This window comes from Sus scrofa, chromosome 18, assembly GCF_000003025.6.
Source record: "Sus scrofa isolate TJ Tabasco breed Duroc chromosome 18, Sscrofa11.1, whole genome shotgun sequence".
Classification (NCBI taxonomy): Eukaryota; Metazoa; Chordata; class Mammalia; order Artiodactyla; family Suidae; genus Sus; species Sus scrofa.
Genome location: NC_010460.4, coordinates 39,085,077 through 39,110,107, shown reverse-complemented (window position 1 = coordinate 39,110,107; position 25,031 = coordinate 39,085,077). Strand labels below are relative to the sequence as shown.

Genomic DNA, 25,031 nt, shown 5'->3' with positions numbered 1-25,031 from the left:
TAGAGAGTAGCAGGGAAATAGAGAATAATCAAGAAGGTCTCTGAAAAAGTAACAGTTGAACAGAGATCAGAATGTTAAGTCTTAGGAAAGCCTGTGAATAAAGCAATAGCAGGTCGAGGGAAGAGAAATTGCAAAGCTGCCGAAGCAGAAGCATGGCTGGCATGTTGGCAGAGAAAAGGAAAAAAGCCTGGTGTGCTGGAAAGGGGCTGGCTTGGAGTCAGGCAGGCGGGTAAAGCCAGGGAAGGAGCAGATCACATGCAGTTCTACCAGCCATGGTAAGGACTCTGCAGAAATGAGAAGCGACTTAGAGGGCATGGGCAGAAGAGAGAAAGTGGTTGATTTAAATTTTTTTTAAAAAATTGTCCTGATTACATTTAGAATGGAGAAGCAATGAGGTCCTACTGCACAGCACAGAGAATTACATCCAATCTCTTAAGATAGAACACGGTGGAAAATAGTATGAGGAAAAGAATGTGTATATATACAGCTGGGTCACGATTCAGTACAGCAGAAACTGGCACAACACTATACATCAACTATAATTTTTTTAAAAATTTAGCAAAGAGAACAGATACTGATAAAAAAAATTTCTGTAATACCATCCAAACTCTATGATGTAATTAGAAGCTTCTAATTACAAATGCCAAACTTCCATTTGGCCTGGCATATTATCTTGATCTCAAAACTAAACTTTATTATAAAATTAATTTTTGATAAAAATAGCCATTAAGACCATGAATACTGTATGATTAATGTACCATATGATTGCAAGAACTGTATCGTTGCCAAAGTAAATGTATCCTGCAATTTTCTGAATAAATGTAAAATTACACTATTAAAAAATTGTCCGGGATACTGTGTGGATAATATATGATAGACTCTAAGAATTAAAAACAATTTGAAGAGATACCACTGTTGTTATGTACCACTAAGACATTAAAAAAAAAAACACTGGTAATTAAGCCACACATAAAGCTTTCTTTTGAACCAGAAAATATTTACACTTGTTTAAAAAGCTGTCTTAAGTTAATTCAAATAGAGATTTTATCATATATCCCTGTTTTACATATAGAAAAGGAAAAATATACATGAAATTAACTGGTTAAAACATGTCTGTCTTTACATTCAGAGTTCAACCTTTCTGAAATACTTTTCAATTCAAAGTCATCAAGGAAGCTCAGAGCGTCCTTTGTTCTTTCATTCATTCATTCAGTAAATAGAATCAAACACCTGCTCTGTGGTAAGCACTGTTCTTGGTGCTGGGATGAAACTGAAAATAGGACAGGTACAATCTGCGGCCTCACCAAGCTTACAGTCCAGTAGATCACGAAATGCAAGGAAAGGGAAGGGCAGCAAACAGAGAGGAGAGGGCAGCATTTCTGCAAACACTCTGTCATCATAAGGCATCACTCACAACAACAACTCTAATGTCAGACAAAGCCGGGTTTGAAACCTGTCTTTCCTTTTAGTATTGAAAAATGTCTTTCATCCTTGAAAAAATTATTTAATCTCCCTGGTCATCAATTTCCTTCTAATATTGACCTCATAGAGTTGTTATTAAGGAAAAATAAAATGTAATTTCCTTAGCAGAGTATTGACTCTAATTATGGAACTCATGGTTACGACATGAGTACATATATTTTGCATTTAAATATGTCTTGTAGGGTTCTCAAATCAATTTACATGCTATGATACCCTAGATTCTTCTTGAGTCTGTGCTTATTCCTTCTTTCTATAAACTTTTAGGAATCTTCTAAACATGCTACACACACAATATTGTAAGAACCTGACTATTTTGTCTTCTGACAATGATATACTGAATTGACATCTTGCTTCTCCTTCCCCTAACTCATAAAATCTCAAAAAAAAAAAATCTCACAGTTGCCTCCAATTGTATAAAGAAAATTGTTTTTATTTGCCATTCCTTTTATTTGGCGGAGGTAAAAACTGAAGGACTGAAAGGAAAGCGGTTGGAGCACAGGCTCAAAGAGCCTCAAAGATGGTGCCAAATTATTTCATCTAAACCAGTTGAAGGAAGTTAGGAAATGCTGGGCTGGCTCCATCCAGGAGCCGCCATTGTTTACTTGGCTCTCATCTGAGTCACTATAATAAACATTTCTCCATCAGTCCGTGGAGTTCCACAAGGAAGACCCCTTAGTCCTGCAGCCAGGAGGCTGAAGACAGTCACAGTAACACACTTCAGGATGTTGTTGCAACCATCCTCTAACAGAACTTAGAGCATCTGTGGCCCGGTCATCTTCCTGGCCATATATTTAAAGCTTAGATCAAGCACTGTTTGTTTCCATTTCAAAAAGCCTTACAGAGACAGAGAAAACCCAACTACAGCTATTTCTTTCCTTTAAATCTTAAGTGATATAGATTGTTTCTTGCTTGATGTCTTCTTGGCAGGAACTTCTTAGAAGCAAAGAGGAAAATCCATCTCCAAGATCTAGTTACATTATTTTTCTCTTTTAAATTCTAGACTTTATTAGAGACCTTGTTCACCATCTGGCTTAGCTGGGAGAATCCCAAAAAAACTGGAGTTATGAATTGGAAAAAATATGTATCTTTCTATATGTATCCTCTGTTAATATGTTAGCACAGTGAGTGTATGACCAACATTATTTCCAAGTGCATGAAAGACGTACTCTGCTCCCTGCCAACCTTTTCTGTTCCAAAGGAGGAAGGATCTTAGGGATCAGACAGTACAGCTTCCAAATAAAGAGGACTCCGTGGCTCCAATACCATTACAATAGCATAAGGTGCCCTTTCAATTCCTAAATGTTTTAAAATAAGATGTTAAATATATATATGCCCTATTTGATTTACTCTCTTCCAAAAGATACTTTAACTGCAATGAGCAACTTGAGGCAATATGGATCTACAGAGTGGTCACAAATGGTTAAAGTCCCATTACAGGCAAATAACGGAAACACCATGAGGAGAATAATGAATTCTTGCTCAGGCAACATATGGTCTTTAACTACAACAGGCACATGAGTGTGTTCTATGTTTATAAATTTTTAATTTTTCAAAACGTTCCAAGCAGCTCAAATTAATTGTTGGCATGTGATACTTCTTAAAACATATCCCATCTTTGGATTCACAAAGTAAAATTAATTTTTTTTTCATTTGAAGGTTTAACTGATGTGCATAATCAGATGTCAACTGGGTAGAGAAATTAATTTCATCCAAAGTATGGATAAATTACTTTCTAAATCAACCTTTATTTATTTCAAACGTCTTGCCTGTTGTACTTTCCACACGATTCCTCTTATGTCCTGATTAATACCTCCATTGTTTAATTTCCCAGAGAGTCCTGTGGAGCCAAGACGAAACCTGCCCAGGGCAAAGCTCATACTTGATTTCCACTTTCTCTTGAACTTTGCCAGTTTACTCCCTATGTTTATTGGTAACAATGATGACGATGATGGTATCTTCTATTTCATTCATTCAAATGCCATTCTCTTTTCTTGCACTAGAATGCTCTTGTACTTTTTTCCATGTTTATTACCTCATTTAAGTCTCATATCAGTTCTGAAACAGGTGGGGTAATAATATTATATCCATATTTATAAAAAGCAAAAGAGAGATTAAGTAATTCCACCAAAGTGTAGTTGTTAAGGACTGGTGCTCAGAATAGTACCTAGATTTCCTGACCCCATCACACTCTGTTTTCTGTCATGTCTTTGGGGAAATAATCTGAGTTTTGATATTGCATGTACCTCAGTTGGAATTTTCTGCCTTAACTAGCTAAGTGAATGTGATTTAGGCTTTAAAATTCTCCTTGAGCTTCAGTCTCCTCATCAGCAAAATGGAGATGGCATATAACATATATAAACCACCTGGCGCAGTTCCCAGTGCAGCCTAAATTTTTAATAAGTAGCTGTAGTAAGGGTGCTACTTAGTGCATAGCGGACGCTCCGTAAATGCAGGTTTCTCCCTTTCCAGTCAGATCACATCAGGCTTCATTGCAAAGGAGACTGAGAAGATATGACCAATGATATGTATTGAGCACCTACTATGTGCCATACACTGTCTATTCTAAAATGAGTTATATGCAAAGTTAGGTACTATTATTATCTCCATTTTACATATGAAGAAACTGAGTGCCAGATAGGTTCAATAACTCCTGAGATCATGCAGCAAAGAGTGACAGAGTTGGAACTGAACCAGTTAATCTGGTTCCAGAGTCCTCCAAGTATAGGTCTTTTCAAGTATCAATACTATATCCACATTATATACCAAAAATATGCAAAAAAATCCAGCCCTACATAGGAGGATGCCCTGTTTTGTTTTACACTTCTGTAAGAATCAGTTTCTGTCTTTGCATCATTCAACTACTTTAACTTAAAAAACCAACGTTCCAAAAAAAAAAAAAAAAAAAAAGTGTTCCCATTGCGGCCCAGCAGATTAAGAACCAAACATAGTGCCCATGACGATGTTGAGGATGTGGGTTCGATCCCTGCTCACTCAGTGGGTTAAGGATCTGGTGTTGCCTCAAGCTATGGCATAGGTCACAGATGTGGCTTGGATCTGGCATTGCTGTGGCTGTAGTGTAGGCTCTGATTGAACCCATAGGCTAGGAACTTCCATATGCTGCAGATGAGGCTGTAAAAAAGAAAAGAAAAAAAATTACCACATATCTTGGCATAAGGCAAAAGTTGCTTCTGAGAACAAGCCAATTAATATCTATTTTTAACCATCAAATAACAATGAAAATCTTGCTTTTAAATATTATGATAAAGGAGAGACGTTTTCCTTGAAGTAAACCAGGAGGGTATCAGACCACTTCCCTGCTTAAAAACATCTCCAACGCCTTCCTTTTTCCTATGGAATTAAGTTCGGATTTCTGAAGACACTCCCAGATCTGCTAGCAGTTAGTTTTTGTTTTTTCTCCCCCCTACTCAACAGCCTGAAGTCTCCACTGTTGTCCTAATATTACTCTCAAATTCTTACCTCACAACCTTCCTCTAGTTACCCCTCTATCCAGAATGTCATCTTGCCTCTCTGCCGTCCCTTCCCACCCTCCAGCACAATGGGCAGCATTACTTCAAGTGACTCCTCAATTCCAGCATCTTCAAGGGGTCCTTTTATGCCAACCCCTCTAGTCATCTGCTGTTAATCTTCGCATAGACTGAGCCTCTGTGATGTCCCGGATGCTCTCAAGGTGTATTTGTTCTTAATCCATCCAACACCTGGTATATACATTACTGTCCTCATTTCTCTTAGGAATAAATCAAGGCTGAGATATCTAACTTGCCAAAGGAGACTAGCTATAGAGAAGTGGATTGGAGATTCAAATCAAAATGGTCCAAAGCCAGAAAGAATATTTTCCTCCAAAATTTCCAAATCAGAGTCTAGATTTTACCTTTTAAGCCAACCTGAACAATTTCTCAGGATACTATCTTGAGAATAACTCCAAGGCTATGCTAGGGCACAGTAGGACTAAGTGCCGTGATCCATTAGTGGTGCCCTCAGTGGGTGTGGGAAAGGCAGCGGGCGTGCAGCACGGGGAGCACAGCCAGGTCTGACATAGAGAAGGAGAACATGCTGACATGGCAGTAGGTTGCTTCTCCTCTGGGTTTCCTTGTAGTCACCACACATCTCAGCTACTCGCTAGGCATTTCTGACACTCTTCTTCCTTGCTGTCTCCCACTGTCAAGCCTTTAAAAGCCAGGCACTCATTTTCCAGACTTGCTTACAGCTAGGGATTGCTGTATGCTCTCCTTCTTTTTTTTTTTGTTTTTGTTTGTTTGTTTGTTTGTTTTTTAGGGCCACACTTGTAACATAATGGAAGTTCTCAGGCTGAGAGTCAAATTAGAGCTGTAGCTGCCAGCCTATGCCACATCCTGAGCAACTCAGGATCCTAGCTGCATCTGCGACCTATACCACAGCTCTCGGCAACACACTAGATCCTTAACCCACTGATTGAAGCCAGGGATTGAACCCACATCCTCATGGATACCAGTCGGGTTCATTGCTGCTGAGCCATAATGGAAACTCCTTTAAAAAAAAAAAAGAAAGAAACAAAACCTTTTTATTAGAGTAAAGTGGGTTTACAAATGTAACAATTTCTGCTATACAACAAAGTGACCCAGTGTATGTATATATGAATGGGTGATGTATACATACACATACATACACACATTCCCCTTCTCACATTGTCTTCCATCAAGAGTCCCTCCCATATGCTCTCGTTCTGGCCAAGAAAATAGAAAGAGATACCTGCCAATACCTTCATAAGCACCATGAAAATATCTTCCTCTCAGAAAAGAAAGATGGATAATAACACCTTCTTCCACAACCACCCTCTCTTTTTTTTCCCCATTACTATCCTTGCTTTTTGTTCTGGATGCTGACATATGAATGTATGATGATTAGGGTTGGCAGTCATCTTGTAATCATGAGGGAAGCTTTTGGCTACAGGATAAAAATGGCAAAAAGGAAAATCAAAAGAGCCTAAGTCCCCTACAGCCTTGTCAAGTCACCAGATCTTCTCTAATACTGCCTGGTTCCAGAACTCTGTGGTATAAACCATATGTATTTATGGTTTAATCTACCATAAATTGAGTCTTCTGTTCCCTGTAGTCCAGTGTCCTAAAACAGATATACCATCAAATGGGCAGCAGAGATAACTTCTTACATGCTCTGCCCAGTCTGGCAACATAGATATAGCTCAGAACAAGGCAGTCACTGAATCTTTAAGTGATATTTTTATAAAGCTGTAGTGGCAAAAGTTCCACCCATTTTGGAAGGCTCAGCTTGAATTGTTAGATCCATATTCTTAAAAACATTCCTGATGGATTCAGAGCCTATAGTGTATACAAGCAAGGCAGGAGGAAGAGAATTCAGCCTAACAGGTGTTTCCTTGCTGCACACAGAGAAAATAAGAATATTCCCCATAGAGGATTGGGAATGAAGAGCAAGAAAAGAGATGCTAATGGTGGGGTCTGACTCTCACCCTTTTCTGCAGGCTTGACCTGTTGATAGGGGGTTGGATAGAATTGGTTTGGGGATCTGAATGTAGAAAGGGCTTGTACCACACTTCTTGTCTAGAATTCAGAGAGGAGATAGCTATGCAGAGTTCCTCGCATCAACATAGGTATGCTGCTATGGATTAGTAATAGCATAGCAAGACCAAGCCATCTCAGACCTTGGAAGAGATTCAGAAAGTCCCCCACCTTCCCCCAGAAGGGGCCCAGAAGATGCCTGAGAATTAAGAGCTGAACTGTGGTCAGGGATTCACAACCCCATAGCAGAGACACGGAAAGTGATGATGTCAGAGAAGTGGGAAGAAAAATTAGGTGCGCAATTCAGAGATTTAGTTTAAAATGAGTTACCCTAAAATGAAAAGACTGGAAAGATGAAAGGCTTTGCTTTTCTACTATAGAACAGAAGTGGTATTTCGTGAACTAAGCTGATTTCTATAATAAAGTTTCATTTTTCTCCTCTGAATTGGTCTTACAAAATTTAAAGTTGTAGTAGAAAATTCGACATCCCTGGAATACAGTATGCTATGGCGACTGTATCTGAGCTAACAGCAGTTTTCCCGAAGAGTCACCAGCAGTAGGCTACCCTGTTGCTGTCATGTCTGACACTGATTTGTCTGAGCCAAGGGTCTACCCAAGTTGAGAAATACCACAGGCTAAGAGGTTTTAAGCGTGGATTTTATTTCACAGTCACAAAGAGGAGGCACAAGCCCACCAGATGAAAATGGCTTGGCCAGCCCTTGCACTTCTCACCACAGAGCACTTTCACACTCAAGAATGGACCTTGTCTACAGGAAGCTACATCACTCAACTGGATTTGCCTCCAGTACCAGGTTCCTGGGGGGATCTGCTTATTGTGAGGGACATTTTATTGTTGACAGTAGGCTTTTTGGTTCACTCTAAGCAAGAGCCATTCAAAGCTCTAAAGCACCCAGAAAGAGAACTTCAAATTACAAACCAAATCAGGAGTTCCTGTCGTGGCTCAGCAATAACAAACCCGACTAGTGTCCATGAGGACTCGGGTTCGGTCCCTGGCCTCACTCAGCAGGTTAAATAATCCAGTGTTGCCACGAGCTGTGATGTAGGTTGTAGGTTGCTGTGGCTGTGGACTAGGCTGGTGGCTGTAGCTCCGACTTGACCCCTAGCCTGGGAACTTCCATATACCTCGGGTGCAGCCCTAAAAAGACAGGGGGAAAAAAAAAAAAAACAGATACAAGAGAGTTCAGAGCAGCCACCTAGGCCACTGCAAAGTATTTGAATGATCATGGACATGGGATCAGACTACCTGGGTCAAATCCATTTCCATGATCTGCTGGGCACATTACTCTTTCTTCAGTTTCCTCATTTGTGAAGTGGGAAGGCTAAAAGCTATCTCAGCATAGTTTTCTGAAGATTAAAGGAAGTAACACATAGGAGTTCCCATCATGGCTCAGTGGTTAACAAACCCGATTAATATCCATGAGGATGCAGGTTCGATCCCTGGCCTCACCAGTGGGTTAAGCATCCAGTGCTGCTGTGAGCTGTGGTGTAGGTCGAGGATGCAGCTTGGATCTCATGTTGCTGTGGCTGTGGTATAGACTGGCAGGTACAGCTCAGATTTGACCCCTAGCCTGGGAACCTCCATATGCTGTGGGTGTGGCCCTCAAAAGACAAACAAAAAAGTAACACATATAAAATAACACATACAGACCTAGAGAAGAAATGTGACAAATACCAGCTTCTTTTTCTCTCTTCTTTTCTTATTTCACACTGTAAATTTTACCTTATTATGAATTTAAGCCCAAAGCTAAGGTTTAACAACCATGGTGACTTCATCCTCTAGTCAATTAAATTAATTGCAGCGTGGGCTGCACCCAGTAGCTCCTGAAGATAATAACAAAACCACTAAACATTCAACTCTCTAAACATTAAGCTCCTATGATCCACTTAAACAGCTAGAGATAGCCCCACCGATACTCATTCAACAGATGTCTACTCTGTGTCAAAACCGGACCAATCTCATCCACAAGGCTGGAGGATAGAAAAGGGGATAGTATAGCCTTTGTAACACATGGCAGAGACAAACGGGGTGATATGGAGCTAAGATGAGGGATATCAAACCCAAAACCAAGACCGAGAAGCAAGGAGACTGTATCAGACTGTTTCAGTAATTCAGGTGGGAGATGATGGGGGCCTAAGGAAAGATTATCATAGTGGAGATGGAGAGAGACTGTTTCAAAAGAGCCCTGGAGAGGAGCCCTGGCAGGCTTTGATCACTGAACATATGGAAATAGCAGGCAGAATAGAGGAGGTAGATATGACACCATGACATAGTCTGTTCATTCTAATTGAGGGCCTGAGCCGGGGACAAGAGTTCCCCAGGTGACTTGGGAGATGAAGGTGAAACCGCATTCCTGACCTCTAGAAATTTTACAATCTATTTGTAATAAAGCATAATGTTTTCCCATCTCCCCCAATTTGTAATTTTATTTTTAAAGGGCCCTATTCAGTTGTTGGTAAAGGAAAAAAAAAAAGGTAGTGAGAATAAGAAGGGGTTGCCCCAAGGAAATCCCCCTGAAACCTCCACATAGTTGTTTTAGTCTGACAGAGAAAGTGGATGGTAACAGATTGTGCCATCTGCTTTTGAGCCAGGTCCCCCAAAGCGTAGATGTCCCTAGTTTCCTTTCTCTAAAGGGAAACTGTAGTATCTGAAAGCATTTTGAAAACAGCCCTTTTGGAATTATACTGAGAAAATTAACCTTTTCCTTTAAAGCCCATATTGCTTAAAAGTACATATCATCTTTGGATATGTGTATGTGTGTGTGTGTGTGTGCGCACATGCATGAGAAACTATCCTATCAGCGTTCCAGCTAAAGTAAAAGAAATTTGCTATGAGGTGTCACTGTGGGCCCTCAATTTCTGCTCTAGGTAAAATAAAGTGTAAAGTTGTCTCCCTAAATCCCTAGTCACAGCCCACAGTCTCCTTGTCCTATTTGTATGGGCCCTACCTCAGGCTATGGGCAACCTCTCCCTTCACCTGTCCTCATCACCAGGTGTGCTTTGCCCGCACCATCTCTGGGACCCTGAGTTTGTCAAGATGGCTAGAAGCCACCACATTCAGACAGAGAGGCTAAAGCCATCGTAGATCAATATTTGGACTTGAGGTTGATGTGGAGTCAAGGAAACACACAACCTGAACATCTCCACCCCTATTGCCCTGGCGTCTGTTTCACTGTGAATTCATTGTCCATCATGATCTACCTGGAGTAGTTGCTCCAGAAAGCATCCCAAGGAAGAGTAGGCAGATTCTCCAGGTCTAATTCACAGATCCAAAGCCAAGATTGTGTTAGAACAAGGTCAGGAAATGAATGGGAAGTTGGAGAAGCCAGGCCAAGCAGGAGTAAGCCTGAGAGTGTGGTATGGGACTGAGTTCTGAGGATGTAAATTTGAGACCACTTTAGAAAAGTTTCCTGAAGAAGCACGGCAGGTAAGTGAGGAGGCAGTATGGAATCCTTAAGGCCTCGTTCTACCACTTCCACCCCATCCAAATGCATACGGACATTGGTGGTATGCCTTATGAATCACTGGGACGGTACACTGACCGTGTCTTTTGCCTTGAGGAAGGGGTCACTGAAACTAGGACAGTAGCTCTGGTTTCCAACCAAACAGACAACCGGAAGTGTGCCAGCACTTAAAGAACAGGAAACTTATTATCCCCTGGAGAGTTATCATATTAAGTGAGGTTAATCAGACTGTGAAAGACAAACATCATATGATATCCCTTATACATGTAATCTGAAAAAGGATACAAATGAACTTATTTGCAGAGCAGAAACAGACTCACAGACTTTGAAAACAAACTTATGGTTACCAAAGGGAATGGGTTGGGGGGTGGGGTGGACTGGGGGGTCGGGAGTGGCATATGCACACTGAGGTATACGGAATGACTGGCCAACAGGAACCTGCTGTATAGCGCAGGAAACTCTACCCGATATTCAGTGATAAGCTATGTGAGAAAAGAATGGATGTGTGTACATGTATAACTGAATCACTTGGTTGCACATCAGAAATTATCACCACACTGGAAATCAACTATGCTTCAGTAAAATGAGAAAAAAGGAATCTTGTTATTCCAGACTCCTTATTCCTTGGGCGAGGCATAATTCTAACTCACTATTATCTCCCCTCTCTGATTTAATACTAACAGCTAACCAAGCCTTCCCCAGATACCCCGCATCCAGCCAACAGCTGACCTTACCTCCTTGCTAGGAATCAGGGGAGGCAAATTGATCTCCTTCTTACATGATCCACTGAATATGTTGCCTAGGGACATTTTGGTGCTGGTTCGTAGTTGTGCAGAAACTCTGTACCCGATTGGCTTCCTGAAAAAAAAAAAAAAAAGAACTGTACACCCCCTCATCATCCTATCTTAAGAGGGCTACTTTCTCTTTTCTCTTTCCTGGATGTGTTCCAGTGATCAAATGGCAGGTGCATTCTTCTGCAACAGTGAAAAAAGAGGACATTCCTGGAGAGGCCTAGGTGGTCTTCTGAATCTGACAGAATCTCCTTTCAGCTGATCTATTCAGAGTACCTGATATAATCAGCATGCATTAGGTTTAGAGCAATGAATTTTCTCTTCTCTTATTTGAGTGATGGAGATTGGGCTTATTAATTTTGTTTTCAATAAATGCTCCTCAACATCCCTCTTGCTATGATTCCTCACAGCATTGTAATTTAAAACAGTTTAGTGTGACAATATGGGGCATGATGTTTTGATTCTGGTACAAATCTGTCATAAGAGAGTGAAGGGAGAAGAAGAAAAGCTGGCTATTCAGATAAGAAAAAAATAATTGACTGAGAGCTCTTATACTTGAGAAAGAGATAAAAGTAGAAATTGAAATCATTGACATGAAGTGTGGACTTTTAAAAAACCTTTACTTTGAAATTTAAATTACCTAGATATGCCAGGCCTCATTCTACCCGAGGTCAGGGATTGTGATTTAAACTACAACCCATAGTGTCTGCAGTCAACCTTTATATTTTCTCCCTAAAGGTAACAGAGTTTGCTTGCAAAGTAGGGGTGCTGGATCTTGGGATGGGAAAGTAAGATGGGCCTGGGACAATTTGTGGTTGGAGAGTGGTGATTTATTTAGACATTCTGGAGATAGCATAGAGACAGGTAAGTAGATGGACTTGAGTAAGGACTTATACAACAGGCACTCAAACAACCAGAAAAATCATAATTATGGTCCATTAGAATAAGATTAATTTAAATGTAATCCTTGAGTCCATGATGACACTAAAAATAAACTGAAGAAGAATGCTAAGGGAGGGAAAATTGGATGAAGGTGGTCAAATACACAAACTGACAGTTATAAGATAACTGTCAGTTATAAGAAATACTAGGGATATAATGTACATGAATAATATGATTAACATTGTTGTGTGTTCTATATGAAAGTTATGAAGAGAGTAAATTCTAAGAGTTCTCACCACAAAGAAAGAATTTTTTTCTTTTTCTTTTATTTCTTATTGATATGATGGGTATTTACTAAACTTATTGAGGCAATCATCTTGTGATATATGTAAGTCAAATCACTAAGCTGTAAACTTTAAACCCATACAGGGCTATGTGTCAATTACATCTCAATAAAACTGGGAAGAAAGTATTTAAGAAATATTTAAGTTGGAGCTCCCACTATGGCTTAGTGGTAACGAACCCAACTAGTATCCATGAGGATGCAGGTTCAAGCCCTGGCCCTGTTCAGTGGGTTAAGTGTCTGGCCTTGCTGCAAGTTGTGGTATAGGCCACAGATGTAGCCTAGATACCATGTTGCTGTGGCTGTGGTGTAGGTCAGCTGCTGCTGCAGCTCCAATTTGACCCCTAGCCTGGGAACTTCCATATGCTGTGGGTGCGGCCCTAAAAAGCAAAAAAAAAACAACAACAAAAAACCTCACAGGTGTCTGTGTATTGTTCTGCTTTTGATTTTGCTTAGTGTTGATATATATAATGCATTCCAAAGATAAAAGTCAAGTAAAGCAGAATAACAGCTCAAGAAATTCTACTAAGTATAATTGAGTTTGAACCACAGCAGAGCACAACAGCCCTCAAATCCCCTTTGTAAGACTCTTACTAATTGCAGAAGAAAAGGAGAAAGGGGTTGATGTGATTAGGAAGTAGATGATAGATAGATATGGATGACATAGAATGAAAACCAAAGAAAGGGTAATAGTGTTCTAGGGGATGCAGGAGAGAATCAACTTAAAAAAAAAAAAAGCTAGTGTTTAAAAACTTCTCTAGTTCCATCCATGTTGCTGCAAAAGGCATTATTTTGTTCTTTTTTTATGGATGAGTAGTATTCCATTGTGTATGTATACCACATCTTCCTAATCTAGTCATCTGTCAATGGACAGTTGGGTTGTTTCCATGTCTTGGCTATCATGAATAGTGCTGCAATGAACATGCAGGTGCATGTCCCTTTTTTAAGGAAAGTTTTGTCCAGATATATGCCCAAGAGTCACCATGCTATACAGTAGAAAAAAAATTAATGTATTGGGGAAATTAAAAAATTAAAAAAACAAAAAGAATATGTGGTACATATAAACAATGGAATATTACTCAGCCATAAAAAGAGTGAAACAATGCCTTTTGTAGCAACATGGATGGATCTGGAACTATCATACGAAGTGAAGTAGGACAGTGAAAGATAAACATTATACAGTATCACTTATATATAGAATCTTAACAAAAAAGGATACAAATGAATTCATTTGCAGAACAGAAACAGACTCACAGACTTTGAAAAACTTATGGTTACCAAAGCTGACAGGCATATGTGGGGGATGGACTGGGGGCTTGAGATAGGCATATTGCCCACTGAGGCACATGAGATGATTGGCCAACAAGGAAATGATGTAAAGCACAGAAAATTCTATCTAATATTCTGTGATAATCTATGTGAGAAAAGAATCTGAAAGAGAACAGATATGTGTATATGTATGACTGAGTCACTTTGTTGTACAGAAGAAATTATCACGACCTTGTAAATCAACTATACTTCAATAAAACTTAAAAAAATTTTTTTAAAGAACAACAACAAAAAAACCTTCTCTCACTTGAGGAGAGTTCTAAGTATAAAAGAATCTATCATTAACAAGAATACCAGATAACAATGTACCAGCAACTGCACTGAGAACTTCAAATACAGTAACTTGTTTGATCATCACAAAAGCCCTAGGAAGCACATACTATAATTATGCCCATTTTACAGATGATCTTTGGGGTAAAATAACATAGTTCAATAAAAGTACGTGTCATAAATTTCTCTCCAACAACAACCTAACACTAAAATATACAGGAGTTCCCATCATGGCTCAGCAGTTAACAAACCCAACTAGCATCCATGAGGACTCAGGTTTGATTTCTGGCCTTGCTCAGTGAGCTGTGGTATGGGTCACAGACACGGCTCAGATCCCGTGTTGCCATGGCTCTGGTATAGGCCAGTGGCTACAGCTCTGATTCGACCCCTAGCTCAGGAACCTCCATATGCCGCAGGTGCGACCCTAAAAAACAAACAAACAAAAAGACAAAAAGAATAAAATGTACAGAGTAAAACCTATAGGAAATGAAAGAATAAGCTTACAAGATTTCAATTATAATAGAAAGCATTAGCAGATATCTCTGAGTCTTTGAAAAAACAATAAGTAAGGAAATAGAGGATCTAAAGAATACAGTAGAATATATGAGGATACCCTGACACATATGCATATGAAACTATTTGTGTGTGTGTATATTTAATTGTCTTGTAAATAGAATTCTGTGGATTTTTTTAATCTATTATATAAAAGTTTTTAAATATTTCAAAATGTAGATTTTTGTCTTCAAAACATAGTTCAAGAAATAAAAATGTGAAATTGTATTGGCTTGAACAAAAATAATATTTGGAAGTCACTCACAAGTAATTCTTTGCTGCAAGAAGAAAGCAAAGCACACATTATATATATGTGTGTATATATATATATAGTAGGAAATATATATTAATTTATTTATTAATATATAATTATTATCATTATTAACATAATATTGGTAGTATATTAATAATTATATTATTATTTATCTAAATATATGCATAGTAGGAAATAATGAAAATAAGAATAATACACATCAGAATCTGACTAGTTAAAAGCATATTCAGAGGAAAATTCATTGCCTTATACATGAATGAAAATAATTATTAAGCATTTAATTCAAGGGTTCAGATAAAGAACAGCAAAACAGACAGAAGAAGAAAGAAAAAGCAGCAATTATACCTTGAGAAAATATTTTGAGAATTTATCAGACAAGTGTTCAAAGCTGATTGTTCAGTGCACAATTTCTGAAAACTCTGACAACTTAAATCTCAATTATTATGAGAATAATTGAATAAATCCTGGGAACATCACATCTTAGCATTACAGAGAGACACTAAATATAACCATTATATTTATTAATATAGAAGTCTACAATATGTGAAATTTAAAAGCAGAGAACAAAGCAGAGTGTATGGTACCATCTCACTTGGGGACTGAGGAATACATTAGCAATTAATATAACTTGCGTCATTGCATGTTCATGTATTTATTTAGAGTAGGCAAGTTTTACTGTTAGAATTTTTAAAATACAACCCTAAAAGCATGGGCTGCTGTATCACATTTCTTCCAGTGTCCTCTTTAAAGTAGAACATTGCATTCCAGTTCTTTAGGGAGTATATCTCTTAATCACTGTAACATGAGTAACCTCTGGTACCTATCAGAGCAAGCAATTACCAGATGTAATACTGAATTTATCTTTTCTCCAGGCTCCCAAGGATTTATCTCTGTCTTCAAGGCAGTTTTCTCTCAGAGAACACTATTATTTCATACTAATAATTTAGAGCCCTCACTACCACATGAGAAGGCAAGGCAAAAATAAAGGGGCAAGGGAAATTTAATCAGCATGGGGTCGATGATGCTATCTAATTTCATCTCTCTACTTTAAAAGTGGGAGACTTGCACCCACTTTAAAATGATATTCTGGGAATTAAATGTCCTGACAGAAGCCAAGCACCCAGCACAGTGATTAGGTGGAATTCCCCCTTTTCCTTCTCTCATATTCTTTCCTACTCTTCCCGCTATAATTAAAGCTCCTCCAGCCAATCCCTATTTACATCGATTCTAAAAGCGGCATTTAAAGTAAAGGTGCAAGTGCAGCAGCCTCGATATATCTGCCTTCGGTAATGTCTGTGACATCACGGCTACTGCAAGCTTAGACTCATTCCTTTGAGAGAAAGTCACGGAGGGAGGAGGATCTGTTAGCACCTTCACCCTGAGAAATGGAGTCTCGGCAGCAGGGGCACTTTCTGGTATCAGAATCAAAATCCTGCCAGAGAAAGTTAATGTCCTTGTCCTAAGTCCACGCTTATTCAACCATTCTCCACGTCGGTAGAAAAGAAAAGGTGTGGGCTTCATCCAGAGTAAATAAAAACACCAAAACCCAAATTTAAACCTCAAAACTATGATCTTTGCTTCCTCTGAAGGTGAAATATTAATTCTCTTGGCTATTCACTTGGCTATAATTACACAGTGCCTGTGTCGCCTCCTGCTTTTGTGTTATTTTACTCTCCTTCTGTGATTGAACCTGGAGTGTCATATCTATTCTCTCCAAGAGAACCATGAACTTCCCCACATCATAATGTATTCCGCATACAGCAATTGCTTAAATAGGTTTTTTATGACTAATAACAAATTCGGTTCAGTACAACATGCATTTTTGAACGGTTTGGAGCTGTCAGAGAACAACATGGGACTTTGTTAAGAAGAGATTTGATTTGAAAGGATTGTGGCCAGAGGAGGAAAGGGGCTGCTGTAAACAGGGAAAGAAGGACCTATGCAGCAAGGAGAATGTTCCCGCCAGGAGATCTGCAAGTGTCTCCAGGCTTAGACAGAAAGCAGGTTATGAGACTGGAAAGAAGCGGGCATGGAAAAGAGGGATGGGTGGATTGGTGCGGGTTGAGAGTAGAGCCAGCAGCTTATTTCAGTGCAGGGCTATTATGGCAGGGCTGTAAGCCAGCTCAGGCTGGGGGCAGCCCAAGTTCAGCCTGTGGAAAGGACAGAATCTTAAAATTTGTTTAACCAGCATTTTGTTCCAATTGATCAGTGGAAACCAAACAACATTAGTGAGACAAAGAAAGGGAATTGGAGGGTCTGTGTCTAGCCACATGATAGGCGGCTGTAGGTGTCGATGACCTACGAGGAGCCATCCATGGATCTGATCTCACTTATATGGGGAATGATAGTTAGCAGTGAGTCATTCCTGGAACACAAAGAAATGGTTGATTTCTCTGTTTTCCAGGATCACAGGGCTCAGGGAAAGGCCATCCTTGTCAGAGGAGACAAAAAGAAAAGGTGAAGATTCTGCCCTTCAGGTTAGAGACTAAATGAAGAGCCCAGAAAAACTTACACACCTAAGAAGCGACAGTCATAACTGAGAAGGAGAAGAAGACAATGAGCATTAAGACAACAAGCATTATCTTCATTTAATTCCCCAACACCTCCTGATGCAGGCACCACTGCCATCCCAGTGCACAGACAAGGAAAGAGAGGCTTGGGGGTGTCCATGGACCCACAGAAAGGAGGTAGCAGAGCCAACTTTGGATCCAGACAGCCCAGGTCACAGTTAGTAGATGAGAATGCCAAAATGTCAAATAAGGAATGAGTTCTGGGAGCTCCAGAACTCTTTCTCCCTGTTGACATAGGACTAATGAGAAACCTTTGGGCTTTCAGACTGAGGCAGAATGGAAATTCGACTTGTTTCATATACATAAACATATGAAACAAGTCTAAATATTTTGCTTATAATTTTTACTCCAAAGCTTATAAACGCTTCCCTTTTAGCATTACAGGGAAACAATACATATGTTCAAGGACATAAACACTGTAGCCAGGGCTCCCACAATAAATGGATGAAGCAGAAAGCTGGGTGCAGGAGTGGATGGCAGGATGTGTGGAACCTTGACCGTCTCTCATCTAAATCTCTCCATTATTTTATTTACTGAAGTTGAAATTCCTGTCCCAGGGCAAAGCTTTTCATCCTAGCAAGGTTAGGACTTAAATGCTGCTACTGGGTAACTCCAAGCGGTATGTGTCTGATATGAGACTGATTTTGAGCAAAGGTGATTATAGTGGAGATGAAGAAGGGAGCCAGTAACCCAAGAAAGGTGACCTTCATCTTGGAAGGGAAGAGGCTGAGGATAAAAAACAAAGAATACAGAAAGGCCTCAAAACAAAACCAAGAAAAAGCTCTCTTCTTCATAATGATCGAAATGTGTCAAGATACAATTTCAAAATAAATTTGTGTATTCCTTCAGTCTTTGTAAAAATCCCATTACTTGTAGTCCAAGGCCATCTGCCTATCAAGCTGAAAGAGCTAGAGGCCAGTCACTGCTTTTGACCAAAAGGGTCACTGCAGGGAGAGTCATTTGTGAGCCATCAGCAGAGGGCCTTGTGGAAGCCAGGTCAGCTTCCAGCTGTCCTTTGATTGATATTTAGTAATAGCCCAACAATGGCCAACATGTCCCAAAAGATGTTCCACTAGGTATAATTCTTCCCTCTACTCTGGGAGTTAGGGAAACTCCCTGTATTAAAGCCACTCTGGCAATGGAAGCCCAGCTGGAAGCAGAGTCAGCTTGATTCCCCGTCGCCCCTGACACTGGCCACCGAGGGCCCTGGTTTCAGCTGATGCTTTCCTGTTCTCCATCAGGTCAGGAGCTCTGCCCATGACTCAAGAGCTGCCAGAAACTGGAGAGTCACCAAGGCAGTGAGGGACAAGGGGTTGTTTCTCTGACTGCCCTGGGCCATGTGCGGTGCCTTTCTCCAAACTAAAGTCTTGACTGATGCATCAGGAAGGGGTCGGGGAGTCTGAGGAGAGGAGAACGGGGCATGTACTGGAGACAAAGGTGGACAAAAAATAAAAGGTGGAACTTCCCAGATAGCTCCTTTTTTCCAAAGCCCATAGTCTGCTGTCCTAGGATGGGGATTCTTTTTCCTTGAGGTACATTAGAATCATTTAAAAACCCTAATGCCCAGGCTGCACCCCAGAACGACCTAACCAGAAACTTTGGGGGTGGCCTCCACATACTATTGCCTTTTAGAGGAGCCCCAGGTATTCTTATGTGCAGCCAGGACTGAGAACCCCTGCCCTAGGAAGTGGGGAGCATGTAAAATACAGGCTCTGGAAGGGGCTCCCAGTTTCTACAGGGAGCCTAGGGCTGTGAGGCTCATTCATTCCAATCTATTAGAAAACCATTTACTAAGGCTTGTGTTAAGGAGGTGGGAAAATGTGGGCTGCCTCTAGTCATGTACTAAGCAGACATCAGCACTCCCAAAACAGAGTCAGCATATGGAGGTTCCCAGGCTATGGAATCGAATCGGAGCTGTAGTCCCCAAGCTATGCCACAGCCACAGCATCGCCAGATCTGAGCCGCATCTGCGATCTACACCACAGCTCATGGGCACTCAGGATCCTTAACCCACTGAGTTAAGGATCCAGGGATTGAACCTGCATCCTCATGGATACTAGTCAAATTCATTTCCACTGAGCCATGACGAGAACTCTAGGTGAGCGTGTATCTTTCTTGCAGGCTCTGCCATGAGTCAGCCCCCAACACTATTGGAAATTGAAGGCAAAGCTCTCTACTGCATCATCACAACTTGCTGGGTTTGTGGGTGTGGTGTTTTGGGGTACTAGCTATTTAATAAAGTCAAAGTACTGACATTTTCCAGTAGTTTACGTTATTTTGTTAAGTTAGAAGTTTCGAGGTTATCCTTATAACAGTGCCACCCTCACGTACTTACACTCTGATGGGTTCATTCATTCAACAAATATCTATTTAATTCCTCTCATATGTGTGCCAAGCACTGTGTTAAACCCTAAAGATACAGCAGTTATCTGTAGCTGTGGTCCTTGTCCTCGTAGAACTTATCATTTATCAGGGAGCAGAGATAGTTCAACAAAGTATTAAATTGACATGAGCACTATGATGGGGCAAATAAAGGCTACCAAGAGATTACAAAGCAACAGACTCTTAGCAGAGGTTCAGGGAAGCTCCTTTCTGCCAGGAAACCTGACTGATTAGTAAGTGCTGAGCCAGAGAGCAAAGGATGATGTTATAACCAATAATGAGTAATTGTCCCAAACTAGGAACTTATTCCCAAAGCTATGGAAAGTCATCATCCCCAAGGAAATGAATAATTGTGACAATTATTAGCTATCATAATATTGTGATATACTTTACTTCCCTACAGATTTGGGGGAATTCATCATAATCTCAGTAAAACACAGGAGAAAACGTTCCAGGCACGTGGACATCATTTTTCATATGCATCATGTTACAGGAAAACAGAATTGATGCTGGAAACATGTCAAAAGGTAATCACATTCCTTTCATGCCTAGACATCAGTGGGCTGATGCATTTCAATCCTTCCCCAACTCCACTCAAGCCCCTCCACCCAACATCACTCAGTTCACCCCTCTAATGACCCCATGGGCTTTGGTATGAATCTCTGGAATAGTACTTTCCAAACTCTAGCAGGCATCAGAATCACCTGGAGTGTTGTTAAAACACAAATTCCTTAGCCTCACCCCTAGAGATTTTGATTCAGTAGGGCTGGAGTGGGACCTCAGAATTTGCATTTCCAGCAAGTTCCCAGGTAATGATGCAGATGCTGCCGGTCCTTGGCCCACATCTTGAATATCACTGGTCCTTGAAAGAAAATCCCAACTAAATTTGCAGCCATCTGAGATTCTTTCCAATTTTTTTTTCTTTTTTTTTTTTTTTTTTTGCTTTCTTTTTAGGACCGCACCTGTGGCATATGGAGGTTCCTTGGCTAGGGGTCAAATCAGAGCTGCAGCTGCCGGCCTCCGCCACAGCCACAGCAACATGGGATCCAAGTCACATACGTCAACTACACCATAGCTCACGCCAATGCCAGATCCTTAATCCACTGAGAGAGGCCAGGGATCAAACCCACATCTTCATGGTGGGTCCATTACCGCTGAGCCACAACAGGAACTCTCTCCATTCTTTACCTCTGAATACAGTATCCAGAGGAGCTTCTGACACCAGAAGCAGACTTGATATGCTATCCCCGACATTTTTGCTTTGGACTCCCTGGAAATGATGTGTTCAAATTTAGATAATACTGCAGAGAAGTTTTTGAAAGTGTATCAGTTTACATCACTACAGTAGTGCCTGATGTGTGATGCTTCTCCATCCTGCACATTCCTACAAACACATCATATTTCCCATCTTTATCCATTCAGCCTTTCTAGCAGGTATCTCATGGTTTACTCTAAGTCCTATGATTCATTAATGCCCCTCTTATTGTTGTGGAATCTCTAGGGATGGATTCGAGTAAAGAGCCAGAGGCCATGTTTAATACTTGGGCTTCTCCAAAGAAACTGAATCAACAAGAGATACATTGAGGAGTTCCCATCATGGTGCAGTGGCAATGAATCCGACTGGGAACCATGAGGTTGAGGGTTCAATCCCTGGCCTCCCTCAGTGGGTTAAGGATCCGGCATGTGCCATGAGCTTGGATCTGGTGTTGTTGTGGCTCTGGCATAGGCTGGCAGCAACAGCTCCAATTAGACTCCTAGCCTGGGAACCTCTGTATGCCACAGGTGTGGCCCTAAAGACAAAAAAAAAAAAAGAGAGAGAGAGAGAGACATTGAGAGAGAATTTACCATAAGGAATTGGCACCTGTGATCATAGAGGCTGAGTAGTCCTAAGATCTGCAATCAGTTTGCTGGAGAACCAGGGAGCTAATCTATAGTTTAAGTCTAAAAGCTGGCAGGCTGGAGACCCAAGAACCAATGCTTCTGTTTTGAGTCTAAAGGTCTGAAAAGACCAAAGCCCTGGCTCAAAATGGTCAAGTGGGAGGAGTTCCCTTTTATTTGAGGACACATCCGCCTTTTTGTTGTGTTCAGTTTTCAATAGACTGGATGGAGGCCACTCTGCCTCACTCGGTCAACTGATTGAAAAATTCATCTTATCCAGAAACATCCTCAAAGACACACCAAGAATAATATTTGGCCAGATATCTGGGCACCTCACTCCCCCATTAAGTTGACACACAAAATTCACCGTTACAACATGACAGCATGTTAGTTTTCCATCTTGTCGGCAACCATTCCTTTCAAATGCTATATTCCATTGTGAAATGTATACACATGTATGTATATGTGAATATATGTGCACACATATGTAGTCATACTTCATATGAATTTTAAAATATCATTTTGTTTAAAATTATATTTGTATATTTCATCTATATTTTTATATTTTCTACAGATCATTCCCCTTGATAGATAGTATCTTATTGTATGATTGCATGGAAATTCATTTATCCAGCCTCCTGGTGACAGGCATGTGGGGAGTTTCCGGTTTGGAACTTCTCATTGATTTTGTCACAGAAATATTTAGATTACTTCTGACTTGTTTCTAAGAAATGTTGCCAAGGCATCTTTTTGCATATTTCTTGTACACCCACATAAATGTTTCTCGTGGGTGTCTACAGGTCAAAAACTGGTCCATCTGGACCATGAGTGGAGAGAAAACAACACAAACAAAAGATTCTCTCTCCACCTTCACCACACTATGACCTAACTAGCTTCTGCAGTTTCCCAGAAGTTTCTCACAGATTTTTATAAATTTTTATTGATGTAAAGCATACCCACCAAAAAAGTGTGTACAGTTTATGTGTATAGTACAGTGAATTTCCCTAAATTGAATATACATGTCACCCATTATCTAGATAGAGTTGTGTAATTTCAGCTTTACTGCATACTGCCAAATCACTCTTCAAAGAGATCCTATCAGCTAACTCTCACACCAGACATGAAAAACTACACCCATTTCTTCTCAATTTTGTCAATACTTGGAGTAGTCAGACCCTAGTTTTCACTATGCCCACAAATAAAAATTCCATCTTGTTTTAAGCTGATTTTCTTTAACTAATGGTTGAGCATCTTTTCCTGTATATTTGGCAGTCAGAATATTCTTTGTGGAGTTCCTGTTGTGGTGCAGCAGAAACGAATCTGACTAGGAACCATGAGGTTGTGGGTTTGATCCCTGGCCTCGATCAGTGGGTTAAGGATCCGGCATTGCCGTGAGCTGTGGTGTAGGTCACATACACAGCTTGGATCCTCTGTTGCTGTGGCTGTGGCATAGGCTGGTGGCTGTAGCTCCTATTGGACCCCTAGCCTGGGAACCTCCATATGCCGCAGGTGCAGCCCTAAAAAAAAAAAGAATATTCTTTATTTTGATATTGGGTTGTCATCCTATTCTGCTTGGCTGAGTACAAGCAGCTTAATCCTTTTGTTTTACACCTAACCTGTTATTCTTACTCCTGTTAACTTCACGCTTCCATAGGCCCTTGAGATTTGATGCAAATCAGTGTATGTTACAATAAAAGCACCATTGTCTAGGAATTTCTGAAGAAGATGTTAGCATCTCATTTCCATCACCAGCTGTGGGATCCTGGGCAAGTCATTTCACTGCTGAGAAGCAGTCTCTTCCTGTGTAAATGAGAATGTAAAGATGTGTTTCATGCAGTTGGTTTGGGTATCAAATGAAAGAACACAAAGGTGATAAGAGTATCCACCAGGCACCAATCCCGTCACATCCCAAGGGGTCGTGACTTACTGACAAACAGACCACAGGCTTTTCTGAAACCTGAAGTAGAACCAGGGGTGTGAAATGCACATGTGCTCTTTGCTCACATTTGCTGAAATAATGCCCAGGCTACTGAGTAAATGGCTGAGTAAAGATTATAAGTCAGAAGGCAGCCGCAGCTGAAACAAATGCATTATTATGATTTGATTTCAGATATGCACACATGACCTGAATGAATGGACTGGCTGTTGAGCCCCAATTCCCGCACTGTTGACGCTGGAGCGGACGTGGGGGTTCCGTTTTGGAAGTGAGGAAAAGTATCCCTGAACAGGAGCCCTGTCGTGGGAGCCACGTGGCTCACTGGGGGGGCCTCCTACCCGCTTCGGGGGCGGGGCGACCCTTCCCTCCGCCCTGGGCAGGAATGGGGGCTGTGGAGGCTGTACTGTCAGCCGGATGCTGGATGGTAACTGCTGAGAAGAGAGCAGCACGTGGCTTCTCCGTCGGCAGGCAGAGCTCTTCAGTGCGGTGGGCTCCAGGAGGGCTCTGTGCCTCTGCTCAGCCGAGCTCCAGTGGAAGCCTAGGGAGGCAGGAGAGGTGCGGAGCTGCAGCTACTGCCCCGCTCCAGAGAGGGCTGGACACTCTCCCTCGGCTGCAGGTGCAGGAGCAGCCGGGCTTACCTCCACCTGAGCCATGCCGGCCAGCCTCACAGAGGACAGCCCAGTGACCAACGGGACGAGCAGGCGCCGGATTCTCCGGTCCTTTGCACTGCAACAGTGACTTTCACTGCAGTAGCGGAAGGAGAGGAGTGGGGGTCCTTCTACTACTCCTTTAAGGTAAGTTGCCTGCCTTCCACTTGGAACACTGATGGTAAATAATGAGACAAGTAGGATTTTAAAGACCAAATTAAAAGATCCTAGCCAATATTGTGAGTGAATATAGCTTATTTTCCTTTCTAAAAAGAGATCAAGGGAAAGAAAAAAACCTGATGAGCTAAAGCAACAAGTTTTTCATACTGTGCAAGGAACTATATTATAGTTTCTTAAGAATACTGATCTTGTTTTGTTTTATTTTTGTTTTGCTGCTGCTGCAAATGTGTGAATCATGAGAAACATTTGAGTGGATAACTTTTTAATTTTCCCCCTTTCTTTGGTTGAAAGAAAGTTTAATTAACCCTATAGTAGGGCTTGAAAGGTCTCTTTCTTGTAAGGGTTACTGCATGAGCTCTTTGCTAGGAACATCAGAGGTATGGAAAGTGCACCGTTCCCCCCCCCCCCCAGGACCTGCGTGATGCAGTGAGAGACCTAGCACGGAGTAAGGAAAGAACCACACTTTGTTGATCTTTTGCATTAAACATCAATGAGAAATAGG

At 40.9% G+C, this 25,031-nt stretch overlaps 1 protein-coding gene across 1 annotated transcript in view; it reads left to right on the top strand.

Moving 5' to 3' along the window:
* The window catches only part of NPSR1 (neuropeptide S receptor 1), a 270,293-nt gene that overhangs the window by 102,684 nt on the left and 142,578 nt on the right, over positions 1-25,031 (top strand). Inside the window, 3 exon segments of the mRNA XM_021079326.1 lie at positions 20,292-20,415; positions 23,877-24,402; positions 24,405-24,496. Of these exon segments, the coding sequence (XP_020934985.1) occupies positions 24,354-24,402; positions 24,405-24,496 (141 nt within the window). The 5' untranslated portion in view covers positions 20,292-20,415; positions 23,877-24,353.